The following is a 24,340-nucleotide window of genomic DNA, read 5'->3' on the forward strand; positions in this document are numbered from 1 at the left end:
TTTACAGTTTATTTACAGATTTTAAAATTAACGAAAAAGTAAATGTGACTTACTAGAATATAGCACTGTAAAGAGAATGTTTGCTGACTATAACTTTTTTTTACTTTAAATGGCAGCAGAATTATATATGAATAAAAAAAAGAAGTGGGTATAGGTATTGTGTAAACATTTAAATAAATAATTAAGACCATCTTCTAAGAAATATTGAAATCAGTATAATAAGTATATAATGTGAATTAGATCTAAATATATATTAATCAAATTAAAATGAAATAAACAGCCATAAAGTAAGGCAGTGATGTGTAAAAAAAAAAAAAAAAAAATCCACCTAGTAAACCATGCAGATAATAAGGACCTGTATATAAAATAAAATATAAATGATTATAGAAATTATCAAATAATGATTAATAACTATGAATTTTTATCAGAAGTTGTATGTTTTGCTCTTTTTTTCATTACTAAGAAATATAAAGAAGGACATACAGTGCGTAAAAATATTGCAATACGAGGAGATGCTGGAGATATTAATAATTCATTTTTATCATCAGCAACACCGTCAAGAATTTGTTCTGCTACAGATTGCGGTGAATAACCACCAGCTGTAGTTTCATCAAGTACTGTAAAGAAAAAATAAAAAATGTAAAAACAAAAGAAACATCAGCAAATATGAAATACAGTAATGAAGATTTTTTAAATATATACTCCAATCAGTACATAACTAAATTCACTTAACTCCATTTACAATCACTAGTACAATTTGAAGACTGATTTATCAATTATTAATAAAAAAAAAAAAAACATTTTATAATTATCAGAATTATATAAATTTTTTATTTTTATTTAAAAAAAAAAAAATTTAAAGAAATCTACATATGAGAAATATTTAAACTAAGAAACAAAACTGTTTTCTGGAAAAATATGAAAATGTGAATTCAAAATTAATAAACATATTTATGAAAAATATCTATTAATTTTTTAAATGGAAGAATAAGAAGTCATTTATCTCTTGACTTCTGTATCAGAAAGTCATTCATAGGTCTTAAATAAAATGTGAAACATAGATAAATACCAAGAATTATCCATCCTACACAGTTATTGAATAAAAATAAAGAACAGAAGATGTTAAGAGAACTAAATATTCACAGAAAAAAAAATCAAAGAGATGAACTGTTTACAACAATACTAAAACTAAATCTGTATCAAATTCATTCCTCATGAAGTACTATATATCTTTTTCCTATGCTTACCATTCATAATCAAATGGTAATATTATGATAATGAAATAAACAAGCAAAAAATAGGCCAGTAATGTGGGGGAAAACCAATGCTCCTATATATAAAACAAAATAAAAATTATCAAATAGTGATTAATAACTATGAGTTTTTATCAGAAGTTGTATGTAAAAATAAAAACTGGAACAGCAGCCTGGAAAACCAGCTATTTTTTCTGATGAAAATAGACAGAGCTGTTTGAAAAGTATTTTTCTATTGGAGCATCCAGGGAAAGAAAAAAAAAAGGAAGATCCAGAAAGAGTTAGTTGAAGGAACTGAAGTTGGATCTTCAGAAGATGGAAGGAGAAAGTGAGAGATAGAAATGGCTAAAGGAGTATGGTATGGGAAGCCCAAGGCTGTAGCACTAGCATAAGTAAGTACAGATTAATCAGGCTAGCTAGCAGTTACTTTTACCCAAAGATCTGATTACATGCATCTCAGATTGACTTTTACTGATATAATGACCACTAACGTCACTTCCTATATGTAAAATTGCAACACAGTCGCAGAAAAATGTATCAGAGCTAAGAAGTTCTGGTTAAGAAATCTTATTAGAGATTTTTATTGAAGAAACAGAAAAACATAACATTTCACAGTTTCAGTTTTAATGTTGTTGGTGGACAGTTTTAATTTTTCTTCTTCCTCCAGGTATTCCATCAAATATTCTTCTCACAACTCTTTCCTTACAGTCTTTGCAGATGCCCTGTCCAACAAATTTTATTCTCTCTTATCCTTCATATCATACATCTATTTATTTATGGTCCACACATCCTTCTAAGTATTTTTCTTTACAATTTTATTTTATGTAATAACTAAATTATAACTAAACTATTAACTTTGTTAATGGATTATTCACCCCTCAGCTCCTTTTTTCTGTTTATAACAAGTAATGGGGAGGAGACTTGCAGTTGGGAACACTAATTATAAGTCCTTCAACTGTAATGAACACAAAGTAGAGTATGCCTTAAAAACCAAATTTCAAACCTCTTTTACTGTAAATATATATATATAAATAGATAATAGAAATCCTGCGGTTCTTGATAGTCAAAAAACTGATTCTTTAAAAATTTACAGTCATCTTTTTTACACAGTATTTATTAAATACAGCTGATAGATATAAAGATGTTTTATCAGGTTGAATCTAAATGAATTTACTTACTTCATAAATGTCATTTTAAACAGATAAATGTTTAAAATGACAATTGCATGTATCACACATGAGACAATTGATCAAAGATCTTGGATACGAATTAAAAATCACACTGTATGACCACAGAATAAAACTTTTATCACTTATTTCATAGTAATGAAATATCCTTTGTAATTTTGAAAATGATAGGAAAACAGATAATGACAGACTTCTAAAGTTATAATAAAAGTGGACAGTAATTTCAGCACGAAAACTTCAACTGGTGAATATCAGTTAATAATTTCATTTTAATTAAAAATAATCATGATTATATTTTTGCTTTTTATCTCTATTTTCAGACTGCTTATATTTAATATCTAAAAAAAAATTGAAAACATCTTTAATCTGAATAGAATACACTGCCAAAAAACAATAATAATGATATTAAAAAGAATGTTACCTCCATATTGTTGGCCACTACCTGTGACTGCATTAACAGAGAGATTTGTGCGAATATAGCCAGGACTAACAACTGTTACTTTTATATTGTGACCAGCTACTTCAGCTCTTAATGTGTCACAGAATGCTTGTAAAGCATGTTTTGATGCAGTATATGCCGATCTATAAAATAAAAAAAATCTTATTTTTTATAACTGATATACACTACAAACTGCAGTTTATATTCATACAGCTCTGCAAGTTTAACTCTGCTATAAAAACTGGCTGTGTATATTTTACATGCCTGTTATTAAAAATCACTTTTTTCCTTGTATTTTACTTTATGAAATTGAGAAAACGATAGACAATACAAATTAATTCCGTTACTATATTGAGGAGTCATGATTATTATCTGACAAATAAAAGAATGTAGCTGAAGTTTTCAATAATTTCTCAATAACCATAACAAAAAAATGGAATAAATACCAAACTTTTGTTCCTTTCTACACTGATTAATAAAGAGCTTATTCAAACAATAAAATGACTTAAATTCTCAAGGAAAATACCCAAACACAATTTTTAAAGCACTTTTTTATATACGCTATTTCTGTCTTCTAGAACTTAGAAAATAAAATAAAACTTTTGTAGTAAATGTGGTTAAAATATTAACTCTTTATCTTGACCCTCATTCAGTTTCAGATTTTCCCCAGTATTTTGGTAATGACGGGACTTAACAGAAATTGAATAATAAGGCTATTTTAAAGGAAGTGTATCATATTTCTCTAGAAAATTTTAAGTAAAATGAAAATGTTTGTATAAATTCTAATCTTCAGTGTAAGCAGTAGATAATCCGAGTACACTTTGTGTCGGCAAAACTGTGACTTATTGCTGAAAACTCATCAAAACGTCAATATCATGCAATAACATTATAGTTAATAATAAAGATGTTACTTTCAGAAACAATTTATTTTTATATACTTTTAAATATATTACCACTATTGCAATAAAATATATTTTTAAATTATTTTCAAATTTGTTAGATTATTATCCAGATATGTGAACTTAGTTTTGTTGAAAATAACATACTTGTATTATTACGACTACTCAGATTTTTCTATTATAAAATATCGTTTTGAAATAATTTTATTTGGTTACTGCTGTGACCAAATAATAAACGAATCATCACACAGCTAATACACAATAATGTAGTTGATTTATTATTTGATGTAAAACACATATTCATTCACATGCAAGTACATCATATATATATATATATATACCATGATTTTGTTACTATTATTGTCTGTTTCTTTTTTTTTTAAATAAAATGTAATCCTAAAAAAAATGCATATTTACAAGCAGCTACATATCGGTAATAATAAAGTGAGCAGATTTATCACTGGGTGATGACTGTACCTTCAACGCAGGAAAGTTGCTCTCTTACAGGAGAATAGGCCATTGAAGGAAACTACTGAAGTGAATTTGATTACTAATTAATGTCAATCTTTTTTTAATATCCAATCTAATTTTTTTTAATTTCTGTTTTAAAACTGTTTATTAATGTAAAAAAAATCATTTTGGTACTGCATCAGGATATGAAAACTGCAATTTTTTTTTAATGACCTACCAATGCCAAAATATTGGATGAAATGACCTGAAACTTGATGAGGGCCAAGGTAGGGGTTCATATTTTAATATGTGTGAACCACATATACTGTAAAGTATTTTTTGTCAAAGTTCTAGAGACCAGGTGTAGCTTATACAAATAAAGGGCCCCAAAAATCATGTTTCCTACATTTTTCTCAAGAAAGAAAGGAACAAGCTCAGATTTGGTATATAATAAATTTTCTTACAATGGTTTATTCAGAAATTATTACAGTCTAAGTTCAGATGCATTCATTCATTCATTTATTTGAATGCATCAAAATAAAAATAGATTCTATTTCAGTAGTGTGCAACTACAGTATAGATTCTCTAGTAGATTTGTGTTTTACCAGCCCACCTGATTGAAAACACTTGGTTGTATATCGTATTAAATCTTCTCTTTTCTCCACTATTACCAAGAGTTTCAATTCAACTGAAGAAAACCTATTGGAATTACAGCAAATTACACACAATAAATTAATTTTTTATCTTCAACTTTAAAAACAACAAATGTTTAGTTTGGCACTGAAATCTAATGTTAAATTTTTAAAAATTGAAAAAAAACTTCATTTGCTTTTAATTTATTTCATTTCTTTTAAAAAAATATTTTTTAGCACACAAGAGTTTACATTTTTTAGTTTACTATTTATTTAAGATTTGGATAAAGCTATATAAAATATTGCATATGAGATAAAAACCTGTCTGCAAGAAACGTCAATGTGAAAAATTGCTAATAAACATGAGCTACGATTCCCTGGAATTTGAGAATTATGGATAGTGTTTATAGAATCAAGATAAAAATAATAAATTAACCAAAAAAAAAACCCACCAAGAATGAATGAATAAACTCTACTGCAACACAGTTCTTTAGTGCTATTTTGAGCTTTAGTTCACACTGAATAAGGTTTCTAATCTGGATTATAGGAATAAACATAGTTTTTTAAATTAATTTTCTTGAATTTCAAATTTGAGAAAATAAAACAAATTGTTTAAATTCAGAAGTGTTCATGAAATCAGTTAAAATGTATTTTAATTTTTTTTTTGCAATTTCAAAATTCTGTAATTTTATGAGGGTAAATCAAATACAAATGGAAATTTTTGTTTTATAATTTATTGAAGGATAATAAAAATACATACAATATTATTTTTCTACATAATTTCCTCTTTTGGAAACACAGTTTTCCCAGCAGATAGGTTGCTTTTTGATCCCACTATCGTAAAATGAAAGTGAGTGTGACTTCCACCAATTGTGCACAAATGCTTCAAAAGCAGCATCGTCTTCAAATTTCTGTCCTCCAAATACTTCTTTTAGTGGCCCAAAAAATGATAATTGCAGGGCAATAAGTCTAGACTGTGTGAAGGGTGCTCCAGTGTAGTCCACAATAAGGATGAAATTTTTTCTTGAGTTTGAGCCGCGGGGTATGGGGCTGAGTATTGTCGTGAGGCAAAATTACATCTCTGATTGGAAACTGACATCTTTTTTGAGGATATGTGAGTTTTGCTTTGTCTAAAAGTTGGCAGGAATCAATGTTCATGAAGAAAATCAACATACAAAATTCCTTTGAAATCAAAAAATACTGTGGCCAGAATCTTTCTAGCTGACAGTTGAGTTTTGGCTTTAATGGGTACTCCATTCTTTCCCCACTCCATACTTGGCTGTTTTGATTCTGTGGTGTAATGGAGCACCCAAGTTTCATCGCAGGTCATGATTCAATGCAAAAAAAAATTTCCTTCAGCTTGGTAACGACTCAACTGCTGGCACACCTCTAGCCAATAGAACTTCTAACTTTTGGTGAGATGAGGGATCCATCGTGTGCTACCACTTTTTTAAATCCAAGATCACTAGTAATGATTGCCTGACTACTGCCATAGCTTATTCCAATTTAAGAAGCAATTTCTACAATTGTTACTCGATGGTCTTCCTCAAGAAGGTGACGAATGTTTTTAGCAACAGCACTTGTCCTTGGGCGACAGTGACCTTCATTTTCAATTACTTCTCGTCCTTCTGAAAATTGCTTATGCCAATCATACACTTGAGTCTTTTTAAGTGTGTTGTTCCCAAACTGTGCCTGAAGTCTTCTCAAAATTTTGGATGGTTTCACACCCATTGCCGTGAGAAATTTAATAAAACATTGCATAATGCGCGATGATACCTCCTGCACTAACACTGTGATAGACTATAAAAAAGTAGTGGGCTGGATTTCTACGAGTGGGATCCTCTCCACACATCCCTATGCACAACACTGAGAACCCACACTCCTCTCCATTAGCCATGCGTTAATGACAACAAAAATTCTGGTTTATATTTGATTTACTGTCATATTTACAGAATTTAATCTATTATATATTTTATGGCTGTTTTCAATACAGCAGTCCTTTTTTATAAAGTGCTATTTCAACTCTTAAAAAGATAGGATTTTTTTGCACTGAAGTGTTTTAATAACACTAGTGTGATGAATACTTGATTTCAGTTTATAAAGACAAATGGAAAGGGGCTGTGAAGCAAAGAAGAATTTTAAATTTACATAGTAAGAACTTTCAATATCTGTTACAAAACTACACAACTAACTGCTTCATGTATAGCGGAATATAATGGAGAAGGCATTTTTCTTATCTGTACAGCTTTTCAGAGTGAAGCCCTGTTAAGTAACTATATTCTTTTCCAATAAAACCTAAGACAACCAAATATCTTTACTGATATCAATCATCAAGATTAAAACCCCAAACAAAACTTTAGTCTACATTTAAATCTATTAGAAAAGTTATAGAACAATGAAATTGTACTAAGGCAAAAATATACAAGTAACAGCAACTTTAGCTATTAATTCCTACAAGTTCTTAGCATAAAGAAACCTCTCCAGAACACACAGAAAAGAACAAGTTTTTAATACAAATTCAATTTATCAATATGTTTGTTAAGATATAAATCTTCAAAGATTTTCTTTGAAGATCAAACTATGCAAAATACAGTGCACAGTGGGTAAATAAATATTTATGTTTTATGATAAAAAAGTAACTTTTATTTAATAACCTATAAAAAGTTTAAAAAAATGAATAAAAACTTTTTAAATGAAGATGAGATGATAAACATAAAGAACATTCTCATTTTACCTGTATGGCAAAGCTATACGACCTTGTATACTGCTTATAGCAACAATATGACCACTCCTAAGTTCTACCATAGATGGAAGAAGAGCTAAAAAACATACATAAAAATATAATTGTACAATCATAGTATACAATCTTCATAAATAATTTGGATTATGAGCAGATCTTAAATTAGAAATTTTTAAACTTTAAATTAGCCACTAAAACCTTTTTTACTTAAAATTAGCCAATTTAATCTTAAATTAACCATTTTTAATGGCTTAAAATTAAGACTTTTTTAAACCTAGTCAGATTCTGAAATTAGTAGACTCAAATATTCAAAATAAGGTGTAATATCTTTTTAATAAAATCATTTTTAGACAAATACTATTTACACTCCAACAAGTACCTAGTAATAAATTTGCAATCACCAAAAACTTTCCTGAAAGAATGGTTAACTTAATGGATATAATATAAAAAACTATTAATAATTTAATAAACAAATTAATATATAAATTTAACAATAAAACCCTCCTCTATGAATCATGAGACCTTGCCGTTGGTCAGGGGGCTTGAGTGCTCAGGGATACAGAGTAGCTGGGCCGAAGGTGCAACCATATCGGAGAGGTATCTGTTGAGAGCCAGACTAAGGAATGATTCCTGAAAGAGATCAGCAGCTCTTTCAGTAGTTGTTAGGGGCGTGAGTCAGAATGACTTAAACGGCCATATCAACATCACTCAGTCCTCTGAGTACTGCGCAGCTGAATGCAATGGAAAACTACAGCTGCTTTTTTTCCAAGAAAATGTGGCTCTCTGCATTTTCATATAGCAATGATGGAGGCGCCTTCCTTGGTAAAATATTCTGGAGGTAAACTAGTCCCCCGTTCGGATCTCCGGGTGGGGGACTACTAAGGAAGGGGTCACCAGAAAATTAAAAAATAACATTTTACGAGTCGGAGCGTGGAATGTTAGAACTTTAAAAAAGGTTGGTACGCTAGAAAATTTAAAAAGGGAAATGGATAGGATAAATGTGGATGTAGTAGGAATTAGTGAGGTTCGGTGAGAATAGGAAGGCGACTTTTGGTAGGTGATTTTAGAATAATTAACTCAGATTCAAATAATGGGCAGGCAGGAGTAGGTTTCATAATGAACAAGAAGATAGGGAAGAGAGTAGAGTATTTCAAAACGCATAGCGATAGAATCATTGTAATAAGGATAAAATCAAAACCTAAACCGACAACGATTGTTAACGTCTATATGCCTACAAGCGCCCATGATGATGATGAGGTAGAGTGTGTATACGAAGAGATTGATGAAGCAATTAAACACATAAAAGGAGATGAAAATTTAATAATAGTTGGAGATTGGAATGCAAGCATTGGAAAAGGCAAGGAAGGAAATATAGTGGGTGATACGGGCTGGGCAAAAGGAATGAAAGAGGGGACCGACTTATAGAGTTTTGCACGAAGTATAATTTAGTAATTGCCAACACCCAATTTAAAAATCATAATAGAAGAATATACACTTTGAAAAAGCCAGGCGATACTGCAAGGTATCAGATAGATTATATCATGGTTAAGCAAAGATTTAGAAATCAACTCGTTGACTGCAATACTTACCCTGGAGCAGACATTGATAGCGACCATAATTTGGTGATGAATGAAATGTAGATTGGGGTTTCAAAACCTGAAGAAAAGGTGTCAGATGAATCGGTGGAATTTAGAGAAGCTTGAGGAAGAGGAGGTAAAGAAGATTTTTGAGGAGGACATCGCAAGAGGTCTGAGTAAAAAAGATAAGGTAGAAAATGTAGAAGAAGAATGGGAGAATGTTAAAAAGGAAATTCTTAAATGAGCAGAAGCAAACTTAGGCGGAATAAAGAGAACCGGTAGAAAACCTTGGGTTTCAGACGATATATTGCAGCTGATGGATGAACGTAGAAAATATAAGAATGCTAGTGATGAAGAAAGTAAAACGAACTATCGACAATTAAGAAATGCTATAAACAGGAAGTGCAAACTGGTGAAAGAAGAGTGGATTAAAGAAAAGTGGAAAGAGAAATGAACATTGGTAAAATAGACGGAGTATACAGGAAAGTTAAGGAAAATTTTGGGGTTCATAAATTAAAATCTAATAATGTGTTAAACAAAGATCGTACACCAATATATAATACGAAAGGTAAGTCGATAGATGGGTGGAATATATTGAAGAGTTATATGGAGGAAATGAGTTAGAAAATGGTGTTATAGAGGAAGAGGAGGATGAAATGGGAGAAACAATACTGAGATCTGAATTTAAGAGAGCATTAAGAGATTTAAATGGCAGAAAGGCTCCTGGAATAGACGGAATACCTGTAGAATTACTGCGCAGTGCTGGTGAGGAAGCGATTGATAGATTATACAAACTGGTGTGTAATATTTATGAAAAAGGGGAATTTCCGTCAGACTTCAAAAAAAGTGTTATAGTCATGATACCAAAGAAAGCAGGGGCAGATAAATGTGAAGAATACAGAACAATTAGTTTAACTAGTCATGCATCAAAAATCTTAACTAGAATTCTATACAGAAGAATTGAGAGGAGAGTGGAAGAAGTGTTAGGAGAAGACCAATTTGGTTTGAGTTAAAGTATAGGGACAAGGGAAGCAATTTTAGGCCTCAGATTAATAGTAGAAGGAAGATTAAAGAAAAACAAACCAACATACTTGGCGTTTATAGGTCTAGAAAAGGTATTCGATAACGTAAACTGGAATAAAATGTTCAGCATTTTAAAAAATTAGGGTTCAAATACAGAGATAGAAGAACAATTGGTAACATGTACAGGAACCAAACAGCAACAGTAATAATTGAAGAATATAAGAAAGAAGCCGTAATAAGAAAGGGAATCCGACAAGGATGTTCCCTATTTCCGTTACTTTTTAATCTTTACATGGAACTAGCAGTTAACGATGTTAAAGAACAATTTAGATTCGGAGTAACAGTACAAGGTGAAAAGATAAAGGTGCTACGATTTGCTGATGATATAGTAATTCTAGCCAAGAGTAAAAAAGATTTAGAAGAAACAATGAACGGCATAGATGAAGTCCTACGCAAGAACTATCGCATGAAAATAAACAAATATAAAACAAAAGTAATGAAATGTATTAGAAATAACAAAGATGGACCAATGAATGTGAAAATAGGAGGAGAAAAGATTATGGAGGTAGAAGAATTTTGTTATTTGGGAAGTAGAATTACTAAAGATGGACGAAGCAGGAGCGATATAAAATGCCGAATAGCACAAGCGAAACGAGCCTTCAATCAGAAATATAATTTGTTTATATCAAAAGAAAAAATTTTTGAAAGTATATGTTTGGAGTGTCGCTTTATATGGAAGTGAAGCTTGGACAATCAGAGTATCTGAGAAGAAAAGATTAGAAGCTTTTGAAATGCGGTGCTATAGGAGAATGTTAAAAATCAGACGAGTGGATAAAGTGACAAATGAAGAGGTATTGCGGCAAATAGACGAAGAAAGAAGCATTTGGAAAAATATAGTTAAAAGAAGAGACAGACTTATAGGCTACATACTAAGGCATCCTGGAATAGTCGCTTTAATATTGGAAGGACAGGTAGAAGGAAAAAATTGTGTAGGCAGGCCACATTTGGAATATGTAAAACAAATTGTTAGGGATGTACGGGGGTATACTGAAATGAAATGACTAGCACTAGATAGGGAATCTTGGAGAGCTGCATCAAACCAGTCAAATGACTGAAGACAAAAAAAAAAATTTATTAAATTAAAATAAATAAAAATAAACAGCGTACCAAGATAATATTGCGGGGTTTTATTTGTATATAATCCGACTATTAAAAAAAAAGCTGGCAAAAAAATTAAAAAATTCCGGCGCTATCTCTTAGTTCAATAAAATATTAAAATACAAATAATGCGATAAAATTAGGTTTTAAATTAAATTTATCAAATCTCAAACAGAGATTGTAAATATTATTCGGCTTTTATGAATGCAAAAATCAAACGCTATTTAGCGCTATGAGGTTAATAATTTATTAAATTAAAGAAAACAAAAACTGTACATATTATTTTTACCGCATCTGCCCAAATATAAGTCGAGGTTTGTTTCTAAATATTCTCCCATAAAATGGTGGGAAGGTAGACCTATTTATATGCGGGGCAGACTTATATTAGGATTCGACCGGGCTTTTAAGTTGTTTCGTAGTTTATTTTCGTTTCTATATTCGATTGGGTACTTATTTCAGTTTATATTTATAGCAATAACTACCTTCGGTTATTATTATTAGCTATTAAAAGTAACCAATTAAGAATTTCTTATTTCCATAAAGATATTGATATTGTAAATTGGAATAGAGGTCAATTTAAAACGTAGAATTACATTTTCAAATTTTATAAAAGGGCTGATTATACATGATGAGTCTACAAAATCAGTGAATGTTTTTGATTTCCCCATTTTTGTGAACCGTGTTTTTTTATTTCATTAATTTTAATTTTTACTTTAAATAATAGTTAAATATTAAAAAGTATGTAAAATATTATAAAACAATAATATAATATTGTTTCCTACTCTGGTCTGGTAATTCTTCTCATGGAACAATATCTGTTTGTAGGTGTGTCGTTGGGCAGTATTACAAAGAACGATTGCTAAACAGACCTGTTAGTTTTACTAAAAAGGCTCCTTTTAACCCCTTTCTGGATTCCTCCCATTATTATATTTTCTACTACTTTCTTATTACTTGGCAGGAATCCGTTACTCAGGTCTGTTATACTGGTCTTTTTACAATATAAATATAATAGGATATGAAAATAATTAATATAATAATGATAATGATTAATAATTATTAACCAAATTAATAATAAAGTTAATATATTTTTTGTATATTATAATGATGAAGGATAAACATAGTAAAATTACAGTTGAATTACGATCAGCTGGTCTATGATAAAATAACTTCCAGCTAAGTAGAAATAATGCACATATGATATTTATTATTAAAAATAAATAATAAAAAATACACATATATAAAACAAGTGTTTTTGCCTTTAAAGTAAAAAAAACAGTGTTTTTTGACTTTACAGATAAAACGGTTTGGTTGTTAATATCTGTAGATGGTCATTGCTGGGAGTGTAAGGAAATTGACAACTACAATCTAAAGGTAATTTTATATATTGTATTGATTGTTTTATTAAACTGATCAAAAAACATTGTTCTTTAGTTATTTTAAATTTTATGTCATCATATACATAATGATGAAAGATATAACAAAAATAACAGACATCACAACCACCAAAAAAACAATTTCATTGTAAAAGTGTTAGTGAATCTTTTTATCACAAAAACAAAATGATATAAAAATATTGGTGAATAATACAAACCCCTGAAAAACGCTTACAGTGTGAAAGTATCTCTCAAAAAACAACTGTTTGTTTCAAATTAAAAAAAAATTATATACAAAGAAGCTGAATACTATTTATCAGTATTCAACAATTACGCTTAGGAATAGAAAGATAATAATGTATTCATGTAAAAAGAAATGTTCTATACATTATGACATGATCTCATCTCATACATGAAGTCTTGAAAAAGAAAATTAATTTCAAAATATGGAGGTAAAATACAATAATAAACTTTAAAAACTCTAACAACTTGCTTAGCAATTTCTCTCTGTTCAGAAACTGTAAATTGCAGCATTACTATACACAACTACAAATACTTCCATTAACTTTGATCAGCTGAATAAGAAGGCAGCATGCATGCTCACTTGGACAGTAGTTTTTAAGTACCATTATCAAAGAAACATTCTACAGATGGTGGAATGCATATATTTGCGATTGAGAAGGAGAATATTTTCAGCTAGTGTAAGAAATTTTCTCTTATTGTATGGGACAGGTCATACAAACATTTTATAAAAAGAAGCACGAACAAATACACGCGTAGAATTAAAATTAATACAAATTAGATCAATTATACTGCTTATTATCATCATCAATTAAAGTACAAAATGATTAGTCACAAGCTAAAATTTAACTCTTTAATAAATTTAATACTTTTTCCACTCTATACTTTTATAGTAAGATGGCAGATCAGTGTAGAGTTCAATTGTATCGAAAACAAATCTATTAGCACTTAATTCTTTTTAGGTATCTACATTAACAGAATATATCGTTTTAGATTTATAGCAAACTTATAGTGTACTTTACAAATTTTGTTTACAACCTTTACAACACGTATTCACAAGATAAATGATACCATTTTCAAAGAAATCTCAAAAAGGTTAATAGTTACAGAAGTTAAATCTGAATTAATTTTTATGAGTACAACTGAAACTACACTATTGTTCTTACAATGCTATATTTGTTCGCACAAAAGGATGTAACAACACAAAAAAAAATTGAATTAATACTAATTTTAAATACTTTTTATAGACATATTAAAAATTCAGAGATATACATGATGTAACAAGGTGTAAAAACTATGAAAATATAATGTACCATCTTCATAACAGAAAACTATAGAATTAATATTTAAGATTTCTGTTTAATTACAGTTACCTTTAGTTAATGCAATCTGCCCAAAATAGTTGATCAACATAACTTTTATATCAACATCCACTTTTGTGCTTATTATTTCACCTCTGTAACTAATACCAGCATTATTAATAAGTATATCAACTTTATTATAAACCGCAAGTATTTTTTTAACATGCCCAGCAATATCATTCAATTCTGATAAATCCATAGATATTATAACTGGAGGATGTGTTGGTATTGTCTGAAATTGAACAGAAGATATTATTGTAATATTAATAAAATAAATCACTAAAATATAAACTTAATAAACAAATACATATTTCTTTTTCCAACTATTTACAAAAAAAACCTAAATCCTGGTTCATTTAATTTAATCTTAATCTATGTTTTATAGTTTATATTTTTAACAGACTTAAAAAAAAGAAGGGTTCAATTTAAACCTGTTAGTTTTATTATTATTTTTTTATATATGTCAAGCCTTACTGCTTCAACAAAGGAATAATTTCAATGATCCTTTTCTTTACTTTGTAGAAGAATTTCCTTTGATGGTCCCATTGTTCTTTCTAAACTAGTTTACTTACTTATTTTGAGAATATAATTGTAAGCTTAACATAAAAAATAAAACTAATATATGCTATTGATTCTAGTTTAAGTATAAAACAGAATGAGGTTACACATTGAAAGTTGTTTCTTACCTTGTTAATATCAATGTTTTATCTTGTTAATGAATTCAGACTATTAGATCCAGTAACAACTTGGTTTCCTTATTTTTTTAACTAGGAGAAAGAAAAATTCTTTTATCCATTTGAAGCAGTAACTTGTAAAAGCATGCTTACAAAGTTGCACAACTTACCCGTAACATATGTTTACTTATTATATTACATAATCAGACAAAGTTTTAAAAAGAAAGATGCAGCTAACATTTTTTTTTTAAAGTAAAATGCAGCGCTGTAATAATTATTGCACTAAAAAAACTAATCTTTAAGAATACTTATACTAACAACAAATTGATAAATTACTGTTAAGATTCTGAAGTACATAATACTGAATATATCAATCCAGAAAATAATGATAAAAATAAAAAAAGTAAACCAAATCCGAAGACAGAGAAAATATAAGAAACAAAGAAAGTAACTTTTACAAGAGATAAACAAATTTCTAATACTTTCAGAAGAAATCAAAAATATATTGAAAAAATAAAACAGATTACCAAAGTTAGCATTAAAAACGAAAAAAATTTGCAAGGAAGATATTTCTTAAATGTTTTTTCTACATGTAGTGAAATCTTAAGAAAACACAAAATTCCAGGGAAATTAACTGCAGAAACTAAAAACAGTCTAGCCAAACTATTTTAAATAAAAACATATCAACAAACAAACACCCAACATCATATTCAACTGCACGACAAACAATCTATACGGTGCAATTTTGTGAAATCTGGCACACAGCCTAGTACAATTATTATCCAAATTCAAATGATATAGTATGAATGAGTTAAACAGAATAAGACACTTAAAAATCACTGATATATATATATATATATATGTGTGTGTGTGTGTGTGTGTGTGTGTGTGTGTGTATTTTTTTTAACAAATGTTCATTTTAGAAAAAATCAAAAATCTGTCCATTTCATTATTACTAACAAAACTGGACAAACTACATTACTGTTCACAAATAGATAAGGGAACACTTCTGACAATGCAATATAACAAGTGAAAGCAGTTTGGAGAAAAAATGACTTCCTCTTCTACACTTGGATTTTGTTGCAGTCTACCATTTTCTTTTATCCTACATTACAATCTTGGCTCTTCTTAAATCTGAATTTTCTTCCAACAGCTCTCTCTTTAACATTATATTCCCATTTCTTGGGTGGCTTTATTTAATCTTACATCTCAATTATCAAAAATAAATACATTTTGCATAGGCATTTAATTTTACATATTCTTGGTTCAGTTTTCTCTCTTCTTCTTTTTTTTAGATTAGAGATAATTCATGTTTGACGGGAATTAGATCTCAGCCACCGTAGACCTACAAATTTATCACAGGCCTTTATTCTTGATAATAATAATGTAGGTTTATTAAAATCTACTAATAATGACCCCAGCACTAATCTGTTTGCTGACCCTCCTCAGCTAGGATTTACTAACTGATTTTGGTAATGGCTATCACCACAACAGGGTCACCAATATTAAATTTCAATACTGAAGTCAGAGACAAGAGGCTAAGAGAAATGTTTTATGGATTCCTTTTCCAATCAATTATGGATTTCACATGCATCTGCTCAAAACTAAAGTTCTAACTAAATCAATTTCCAACGCCTTATAATAACTTTTAAAGTCAGACGAATGCCCACAGTGTGATAAAAATTGTAAATTGCTTGAAAAAGAATTTGCAGACTGTCATATACAAATAAATAAGAAAAAGAATAACCAAAAAGCAAATTCATAAACCTTAGATCATGGATATCAGATATAACATGTTTATAAATTCACACAAAACTGAAATGAATGATAATAAAATAAAAGCAATTAATCTTACAGGATGCAGTGAGAGAAGATCATTTTTAACTCTTGCCAATTCATTTTCTCTTCTTGCAATTAGTATCACCTTACAACCTGCTTTGTAAAAGACATGAGCCAATGCTTCTCCTAAACCAGAGCTTGCTCCAGTTATTACAACTACCTGTAAATTAAACATATTATGTTCCAAAAATAAAATTACTTTACAACAAATACAACATTGATGAAACCAAGTTTACAACCATCTATTTATTGGTGCCAAAATATAAAAAAAAGAAGAATGGCAAGTTTTAAAACCTGTTAGTCATGTCTATCATTTTTTCTTATTTTTATAAAAAAATACTGACTTCAATAAACATCTTTACGTAATCTATCTATCTGGTAAAATTTTACATGATTACTGAAGCAAAGCATAAAATAAAATATTCAAATTATGTTACATACTTTTATTAGTATTAGTTCTTCAAAGCAAGGCAACACACACAGTAGCATGCAAATTAATCTGAACACAGATGTTATTTAATAAAAAAAATACCTAATTTATAAAAAAAAATCATACCTGTACAATTTGTGAATATCTAGTAATTAATATATACTTGATCCTTGATTTAAATCTGGGGAATTGCTTGGCCATGGAAGCACTTCAATGTTTTGTCTTCAAAAAATGTTTTCTCTTTTTTGATAGTATGGCATGGTGCCAAATCTTGTTGGAATACTCTGTTGCCTTGAGGGAATTCATTTTGAAGTTGTGTCACAACCCTTTCTAAATCTTGATATATCCATCACTTTTCAACATATCATCGACTGGAAGTAATGAAGAACGTCCTTCAAATGTAAAATAACTCCAAACATTTTTTTCTGGGGATGTTTAGATGCATATGAGCTAGTGATGTATTTTCATCTGATGCTTTTCTTCCATATAGGACTCTTTGTCCCTGAACATAAAAATGTGACTTGTCAGAAATATAACATTTTTTCAATCTTCTTTAATTCAGTTAGCATGTGATTTGGTTCTCAACAGTCTTCTTTTTCACATTAGTGGTATTAAAATTAACTTTCTGTCCAGCTGCAAAAAGCCAGTGTCTAACAGTTGTTATGAGTAAATCTGTTCCACTGGCTGCTAATTCTTGATTTAAGTTCACAGCAGATAATTTTGGATCAAATTTACTTTTTCTCACTAATAACCGATCCTGAGTTGGAGTAGTTTTTTCTTTGCGGCCATATTTGCCATTCATTTGAGATGAAAAGGAACCAATTTTTTTATATTGTTTTAAAATAGCATTCACTGTCCCTTATCCAACACCACACTCAGAATATATTTGCCATGTCATACTGGAAGGCTCAGAATGAGAAAATTTTTGATTACTTTCTTGGGGTTATATCCATTATTATATAATCAAGACAAGACACAACAAAAATATTATTTTGTAAATAAAATTAAATAAACTTTCACAAAATATATTTATAACATGAAAATTGCTAAATAACCAAAGAACAATAACTCACACTACAAAAACAATTTTTGCATTTCTATGTGGCAACAGAAATTAACAACAAAATTCCATGTTCAGATTAATTCACATGCTACCATATGTACAATTTTCACCCCAATATAAAAAGAACTTTATTAATTTAATCCTGTAACACCGTAATTTTTTGAGTATTTATTTAAATAAATTCAGTAATTATTGCAATTATTTATTATTTAAATAATCAAAACACTCCTGTTAATTAGTCAAGGTTAGCGAGCGAAGCGAGCATAGGTTAAGTTTGGTTAAATTATATTTATAAAATAAATAAATATAAATAACCATTTATTAAAATTAATAAAGAGACTGTTTATTTTCCACCAAAATCTGACTACTTTGTTTTAAAATAAAGCTGTAGCTGCGGTGGCGTTAATACGTAAGTACCCTTACTTTCTTAAACACCTTAACAAAGAATAACATTATTCAGGCTATATGTTAAATTACAGATTATTCATTCATTCTAAAAAAAATTGAAATTTATCAATATTTATTCTAAATAAAATTAAAGTTTCTAAAGAAAAATTAAATATCAAAGGGTATTATCATTAGCAAGCTTCTTCAGCGTATAAGAAGTTCTTAGAAAATAAATTTATAAGCAATTAAGTTTAAAAGTACGTACCTTGCCTTGCAATTTTGCATGTGACTTTTTAAAGTGAAATATTTTAAACAAAAGCCATGGTAATGATAATGGAATGCATATAGATCCAACAAGCCACCAGAATAATGGCCATCCTGCGCTAGCCATTATAAAACACTAACAATACAAAAGGTTACCTAACAATACAAAAAAAACAATGCAGTTATAATAAATTTAATTTTCTTTCAGAAAACCAACCAATGACATTAATTCATGGATATAAAATGAAAAATGATTCTCTTGGAAGAATCTGACAAATTAAAGTTAATTTTTTTCTCATTCAAACTATATAAGAAGTGTACATTAGAATATACTGTGTCTAAGCTGGAGTAGTTTAGATGTTTTTAAGTTAAATTTATGTTTCAACTGGCATTACAAAAACAACAGTTGTTTTTTTTTTATTTTAAAACACAGAAACACTCATTTTATATTGTTTGTAAATTAACATTTATTATCTCTTTGATATTTATTAGGGTTTTTAAACACATGATTTTTGTAAACAGTTTTTGAGTGCTTTCTTGTTTTTTAATAAATAAACAAGCTTTTGTGGTGTAAATTTGCTCATACTAATTATCTGGCTATTGGGACTAAGAAGATAAGCCTTTCATAAATGTTATATTTTTTCATGTTGCATCCCATTTCATGTGGAGGGGTCAGCATTTCTATTAGAATTATCCTTTGCAATAATGAAGAAAATGATAGCAAGGTAAAAAGGCAACACTTCACTATACTGGATTTCCTGTTCTCTTTTAAGTTCTTCCAGTACTTTTTCTACCAACTTAATTGGGTTCTTCCTCTCATTCTTTTCTTCATCACTTCCAAAACTTGGTTTTTAAAAAAAGAATCCTGATAATCTGAGCCCCAGTCCTTACACTTTTCAGTACAGACCAAAAAAGGTATAATTTATTAAACTAAATGACAACAGAAGCATATAAAACCCTTTTCACAGGATGTATGCTATCTAATGCAAAAATGTTGATTGGTTTGTTATGAATGGGTGTTATTATTTTGAATATAAAACTTTAATACAAATAACAAGATCAGAAATAGAAACACAAACATATAAAAAAAAATTACCTAAAAAAATATATAAACAAACATTGGTTGGATAATAATACATTAAAATTTCATAATACTAAAAAAACATGTGTAATCTTCAAACAATTTACATAAATGTTACAATGTTTATTAAAAACTGATCTCTATGTTATAATTTAACTTACTTAGCACTAGAGAATGAGATTATAACATATTTTTTACATCCAGACTTATTTTTAATTTTCCAAGGAATCTCATGATTTGATTTAGGACATACAATAATAAATGTCTTATCAAGGGACCCCATGATTTTGGGTAAGACAAGTAATTTTCAATATGTAGAAATCTTTATAGCATAAAATCTTTACAGCCTCCATTACAAATGCTTACAACTTTTTGTGCTCAGAGTATTGCTCAGTAGAAAGTAATGGAAAAATTACATTTGTAATTTCCAAGAAAATGTATATTTCATTTGAACTGCTTTTTTGTAGAATGAAGAAAGTAATGTAGAAGTGAATAACACCACTCAAAAATGACATCAAATAAAACAGGAGTCTCTTTCAAAGTTGCTTAATATAACTGTACATTTACAACCAAGATGAAATATAAAAAAGTGCACATTAAATTAAAACATTACAGTAATGTTTTTACAAAGATATTGGTATTATTTGGCATTAATTATAATATTTCTGATAGAAGATACATTAACACATACAAATTGTTGACCAGTTTTTTGCAGTGCATTGTTAACATACTACTTTGGAAGTATCACATAAAATATATTTTAAACATAATGTAAAGAAAAATCTTGATAGAACAATTATTACCAAACAAGAATGAAATAAATCTAGAACGTACGAGTAATTTACTTAGTCTGTTTAAGCAATACTGACAGTTAACTATAGAACACTGCTATGCACAACATTGTGAACACCTTTAAACAAATTATTACATCAGAAATTCGCATTCATTAAAATTACAAAGACCATACAAATACAAAAATTCGAGTTGTTATACTGTGTAATATTTTTAACGATAATTATACAGAGTTAACCTAAAAACTTCTAAATCATCGTCACCTGCGATGTATCACTCACGCAGCAGACGATAAAACGTCATATGAATATCTGTAGTAACATGTGCATATTTACGTTAAGGCGGGTTTCAGTAACGTAGAAAAAAATAAAAAAAGACTACCATTTTAAAAAGCAATTCGTTCATCAAATTTCATAACTTGAATTCTCAGTATTTTCTATTTTTCAACAGATTTTCCTCAGATGGTTAGTTTTCTTCATATGATTAAAGATTGTCTTTTGTAAATTTCAAATAAATAACAATAAATTAAATAAAAAACAAAGGTAAAAAATGACAATTTTGTTGAATTTGTTGGCAGCACGTTGTACATGCACTAAATAACACTTTTTGTGAAACATAATTGCAATTCAAAAATGCATTCAGAACTCATTAAAAATTATCATGCTTTTGCTAAGGATTTTAAGCTGGGACCCCAGCATCACGAAGTTACTAGCCGTGAGTCAATGTTATGATAATTTATCCACGGGTGATACATTAGTTTAAAAATTAAATCCTGTTTGTTACAACTTATGAGCACAATATTGGGGAAGAATACCTGCTTTTAAGTATAAACGGAATATATTCATCCATTATCTTCCTGGATACAAAAAATTATAATGAAAGTTAAAATTACGATTTTTTGGGGAATTATTTACACCACAATTCACAAGATTCATGAAAAAGACGTATCATGTGTAGAATAGTGTGATGATAGTAATAAAAATTACCATAAGTCTTTTAAAATTATAAACAACTCACTTTCAACTAAACAGTTGAAAGTTTTTGTTCTTTCAAAATACAAAATATGATAAAGACTTTATAAATATTGTTTCGCTGTCAATACTAGTTTTTGTTTGAGTACAGTTGAATCAATAAAATTTTTCTCAGTGTTGAATAGGGTGACCATCTTTTCAAAGACCCAACCCAGGACACATTCGTTTGATAATTAGTCGAGAACTGGAGAGGGGAACTTATATGTAAAATGTAAAAGGCAAAGAAACATATCGTTTTATTTTGTGAAACTGAGACAAATCATCTTAAGTAAAAATGCTATTTTATTATCCAATAATACTTTGCTGAGCTGTGATACTCTGCAGCTGTTAGAACAGCTTTTATATAGTGGTAGAATTGGATACATTCTAATTGAAAATTAACCCTAACTTGAAGTTCTGCTTTTATTAAGCTTACATTTCACCATTCCTCGTATCATCGTGTGATGACGTCAAGCTAGATACCCTCTCTACAAAACTATTTGAATATGAGATACTAAGAATTTGACTAATAAGTAATGCAAGATTTTTTAACTTTCAATGATTAGTCTCCAGAACTGCAAAAATACCCACTCACTTTTTATCTACAGGCTTCTCTTGATGTTTCAACTGTTCATTATTGAAGTCCTTCACATCTGCAAACTCACGATAAAGACTGCCCATGCATACATTGCCCAGCTTGTTCAAACACTCGGAAGCACACTGAATATCGCCATATGTCACACTATTTGTTTTCAAGGAAAATGGTTGAAGCACATAAACATAGTTGGAAATATTGAAATCAACATTTTCATCTAGATATGGTAGAGTTTTGGTTAGAAATTTGATGAAAACCTGTTCTATTGGGATTCAATTTTTTAGGTACATTTATAAATTTATTTGCAGTTAAGTAACCAAAAAGTGAACCATTTTTGTGTTGAATGATCTTCTGTCGCAGTCTGTTCATAACACCGAACAACTCTATTCTGGTTAACTCACTTTGAGGATTCTGATGGTCTCTTCAAATACTTTCAAAATGTTTTGGAGAAATAGTACATAAATTTCTGTTTTACTGCAATCCAGAGTGTCATCAGTCTCATTTTAAACACATTTACATATTAAATTTGAACAATCTTGTCCCATACTTTGAAAATATGAAAGTAAGGCAAGCCAGCATTTTAACATCTTCTCTACAGCCCATAGAGATTGAAAGCCATTTTGTTGGGACATGTGTAATGAGGGTATCTCCCTCTATTTAAAAAAAATTAAAATAATCATTTAGAGCTTCTGTATGTTTAGCAGACATTGAAAAGTGACCAAATAATTTAATACAAAAGCCCCAATATCACACAAAAGTAAATCGCATCTTTTATTGCAGGTGTTATACACAAGGTGTGCCGAACATTTGGAAGGCAAGATGTTTTTATTCTCTTTTTTGAGAAGTTGGTACACTGAATGAAATTTACCAAAATTTATATTTGCAGAGTCGGCTGAATATGCAGAAAGTTTGGAAATATATTGTGTTCACTTAAATATCCATAATCTTATCTTTAATTTTGAGTGCAGTTTCATTAAAATCTTCATAAAAATCAAGGAGTCTATTGCATACTCCATTTTTTACATCAAAGTACCTAAGGACAAGAGGGAAGAATTTTTTATTTCCATGTTTTGATGCATCACTTGATATTCTATAACATGTATGGTCATTATTTAGATGTGAAAAGATTAATTCTACACTAAATGGAGCAATCTGTTAATAACATTTCTGCTTTTGTTCTCCCACACACACATTTTCATTGCAATTTCTGATTCAGGTAATGTAAGTTTACTCAATTTCACAGAACAGTCTAGCCAACAATATGATAAAAGCATGCCTGTTAGTATTAGTATGGCATACCCATACTTGCTCAGCAGTTGCTATTTTTCACCGAGCACTAGTTTCTTTATGGGAAACAAACAATATTTTTATCAACTTAGAAGAAGACTTGTTTCGTCCCTAACTTATGTGATTCTGTGGACATATGAGCTTTCACATTATGCCCAACACCAAATTTGTTTCTGCATATTGTACAATATACTCTGTGAACATTGCTTACCTCTCTAATCCAACTATAAGTCTCCTTCCATGTTTTATTGAAATAACATAGTCTTTTGGTTTTCTTCTTCGGTGGTGACTTCTTCACATCCTTGTTGTTTTTGTAGTTATTTTCTTCTATTTCACTTTCTGATTCATTTAAAGGCGTTATCCCAATAAAGTAACAATCAAAGTTTGAAAATGTTAATTGTTCAAAATAATGATTGGTACTAGGCACAGAACAGCACATATGGTAGTAGGTTATGGGTGGGCGTTAATGTATAGAAAACGAAGAAGGTAGTTTGAAATCTATGTGCATGTGCTGGCTTGACGTCACAGGATACAAAGAGAAACGAAGTGGAAATTAAATTCTGGAGCTGACTGCATACTAGAGAGAGTCAGGGACAGAGACTAACATCTTAGATTAAATGTAGAATTTTCCATTTCTGTAACTTATCTCACCTTAAAGACAGTATGAAAGTAAATGGACTATCTGTGTCTCTTTCTAATACATGGATGTTTCCATTAGCTCCGTCCTTTTCTACTTGGATGGCGTAGCCAAATTGCTAAGTAGATGGTATGAATATTCACCCATTACAATTTTCAGTTCTGCACA

General features: G+C 29.4%; 1 protein-coding gene across 4 annotated transcripts; it reads right to left on the reverse strand.

Moving 5' to 3' along the window:
* Nucleotides 1-23: 23 nt before the first annotated feature.
* On the reverse strand, nucleotides 24-20,946 carry LOC142323915 (dehydrogenase/reductase SDR family protein 7-like). 4 transcript variants are annotated; one of them, XM_075364275.1, is made up of 7 exons: nucleotides 20,721-20,946; nucleotides 18,772-18,926; nucleotides 16,643-16,786; nucleotides 14,126-14,345; nucleotides 7,595-7,679; nucleotides 2,862-3,022; nucleotides 24-617 (listed from the first exon to the last, which is right to left on the reverse strand). In XM_075364275.1, the coding sequence occupies exons 2-7, from the start codon at nucleotides 18,895-18,897 to the stop codon at nucleotides 412-414; spliced, it is 942 nt and encodes a 313-aa protein (XP_075220390.1). In that variant the 5' UTR covers nucleotides 18,898-18,926; nucleotides 20,721-20,946; the 3' UTR covers nucleotides 24-411. The 4 variants fall into 4 exon arrangements, with proteins under 4 accessions (XP_075220390.1, XP_075220391.1, XP_075220389.1 ...); XM_075364276.1 differs by having other exon boundaries at nucleotides 20,686-20,946; XM_075364274.1 differs by having other exon boundaries at nucleotides 20,655-20,946.
* Between the last annotated feature and the right edge of the window lie 3,394 nt (nucleotides 20,947-24,340).

Source organism: Lycorma delicatula, chromosome 4, assembly GCF_047948215.1.
Source record: "Lycorma delicatula isolate Av1 chromosome 4, ASM4794821v1, whole genome shotgun sequence".
Classification (NCBI taxonomy): Eukaryota; Metazoa; Arthropoda; class Insecta; order Hemiptera; family Fulgoridae; genus Lycorma; species Lycorma delicatula.

What these genes read in the sequence shown, in the direction of transcription:
- LOC142323915 (XM_075364275.1), bottom strand. Translation starts at nt 18,897, where the DNA reads ATGGCTAGCGCAGGATGGCCATTATTCTGGTGGCTTGTTGGATCTATA. An exon ending in CGTATAGCTTTGCCATACAG is followed by an intron (nt 3,023 to 7,594) that starts GTAAAATGAGAA and finishes TTTATTTTATAG; the next exon opens with ATCGGCATATACTGCATCAA. An exon ending in TAGTGGCCAACAATATGGAG is followed by an intron (nt 618 to 2,861) that starts GTAACATTCTTT and finishes TTTTCTTTACAG; the next exon opens with TACTTGATGAAACTACAGCT.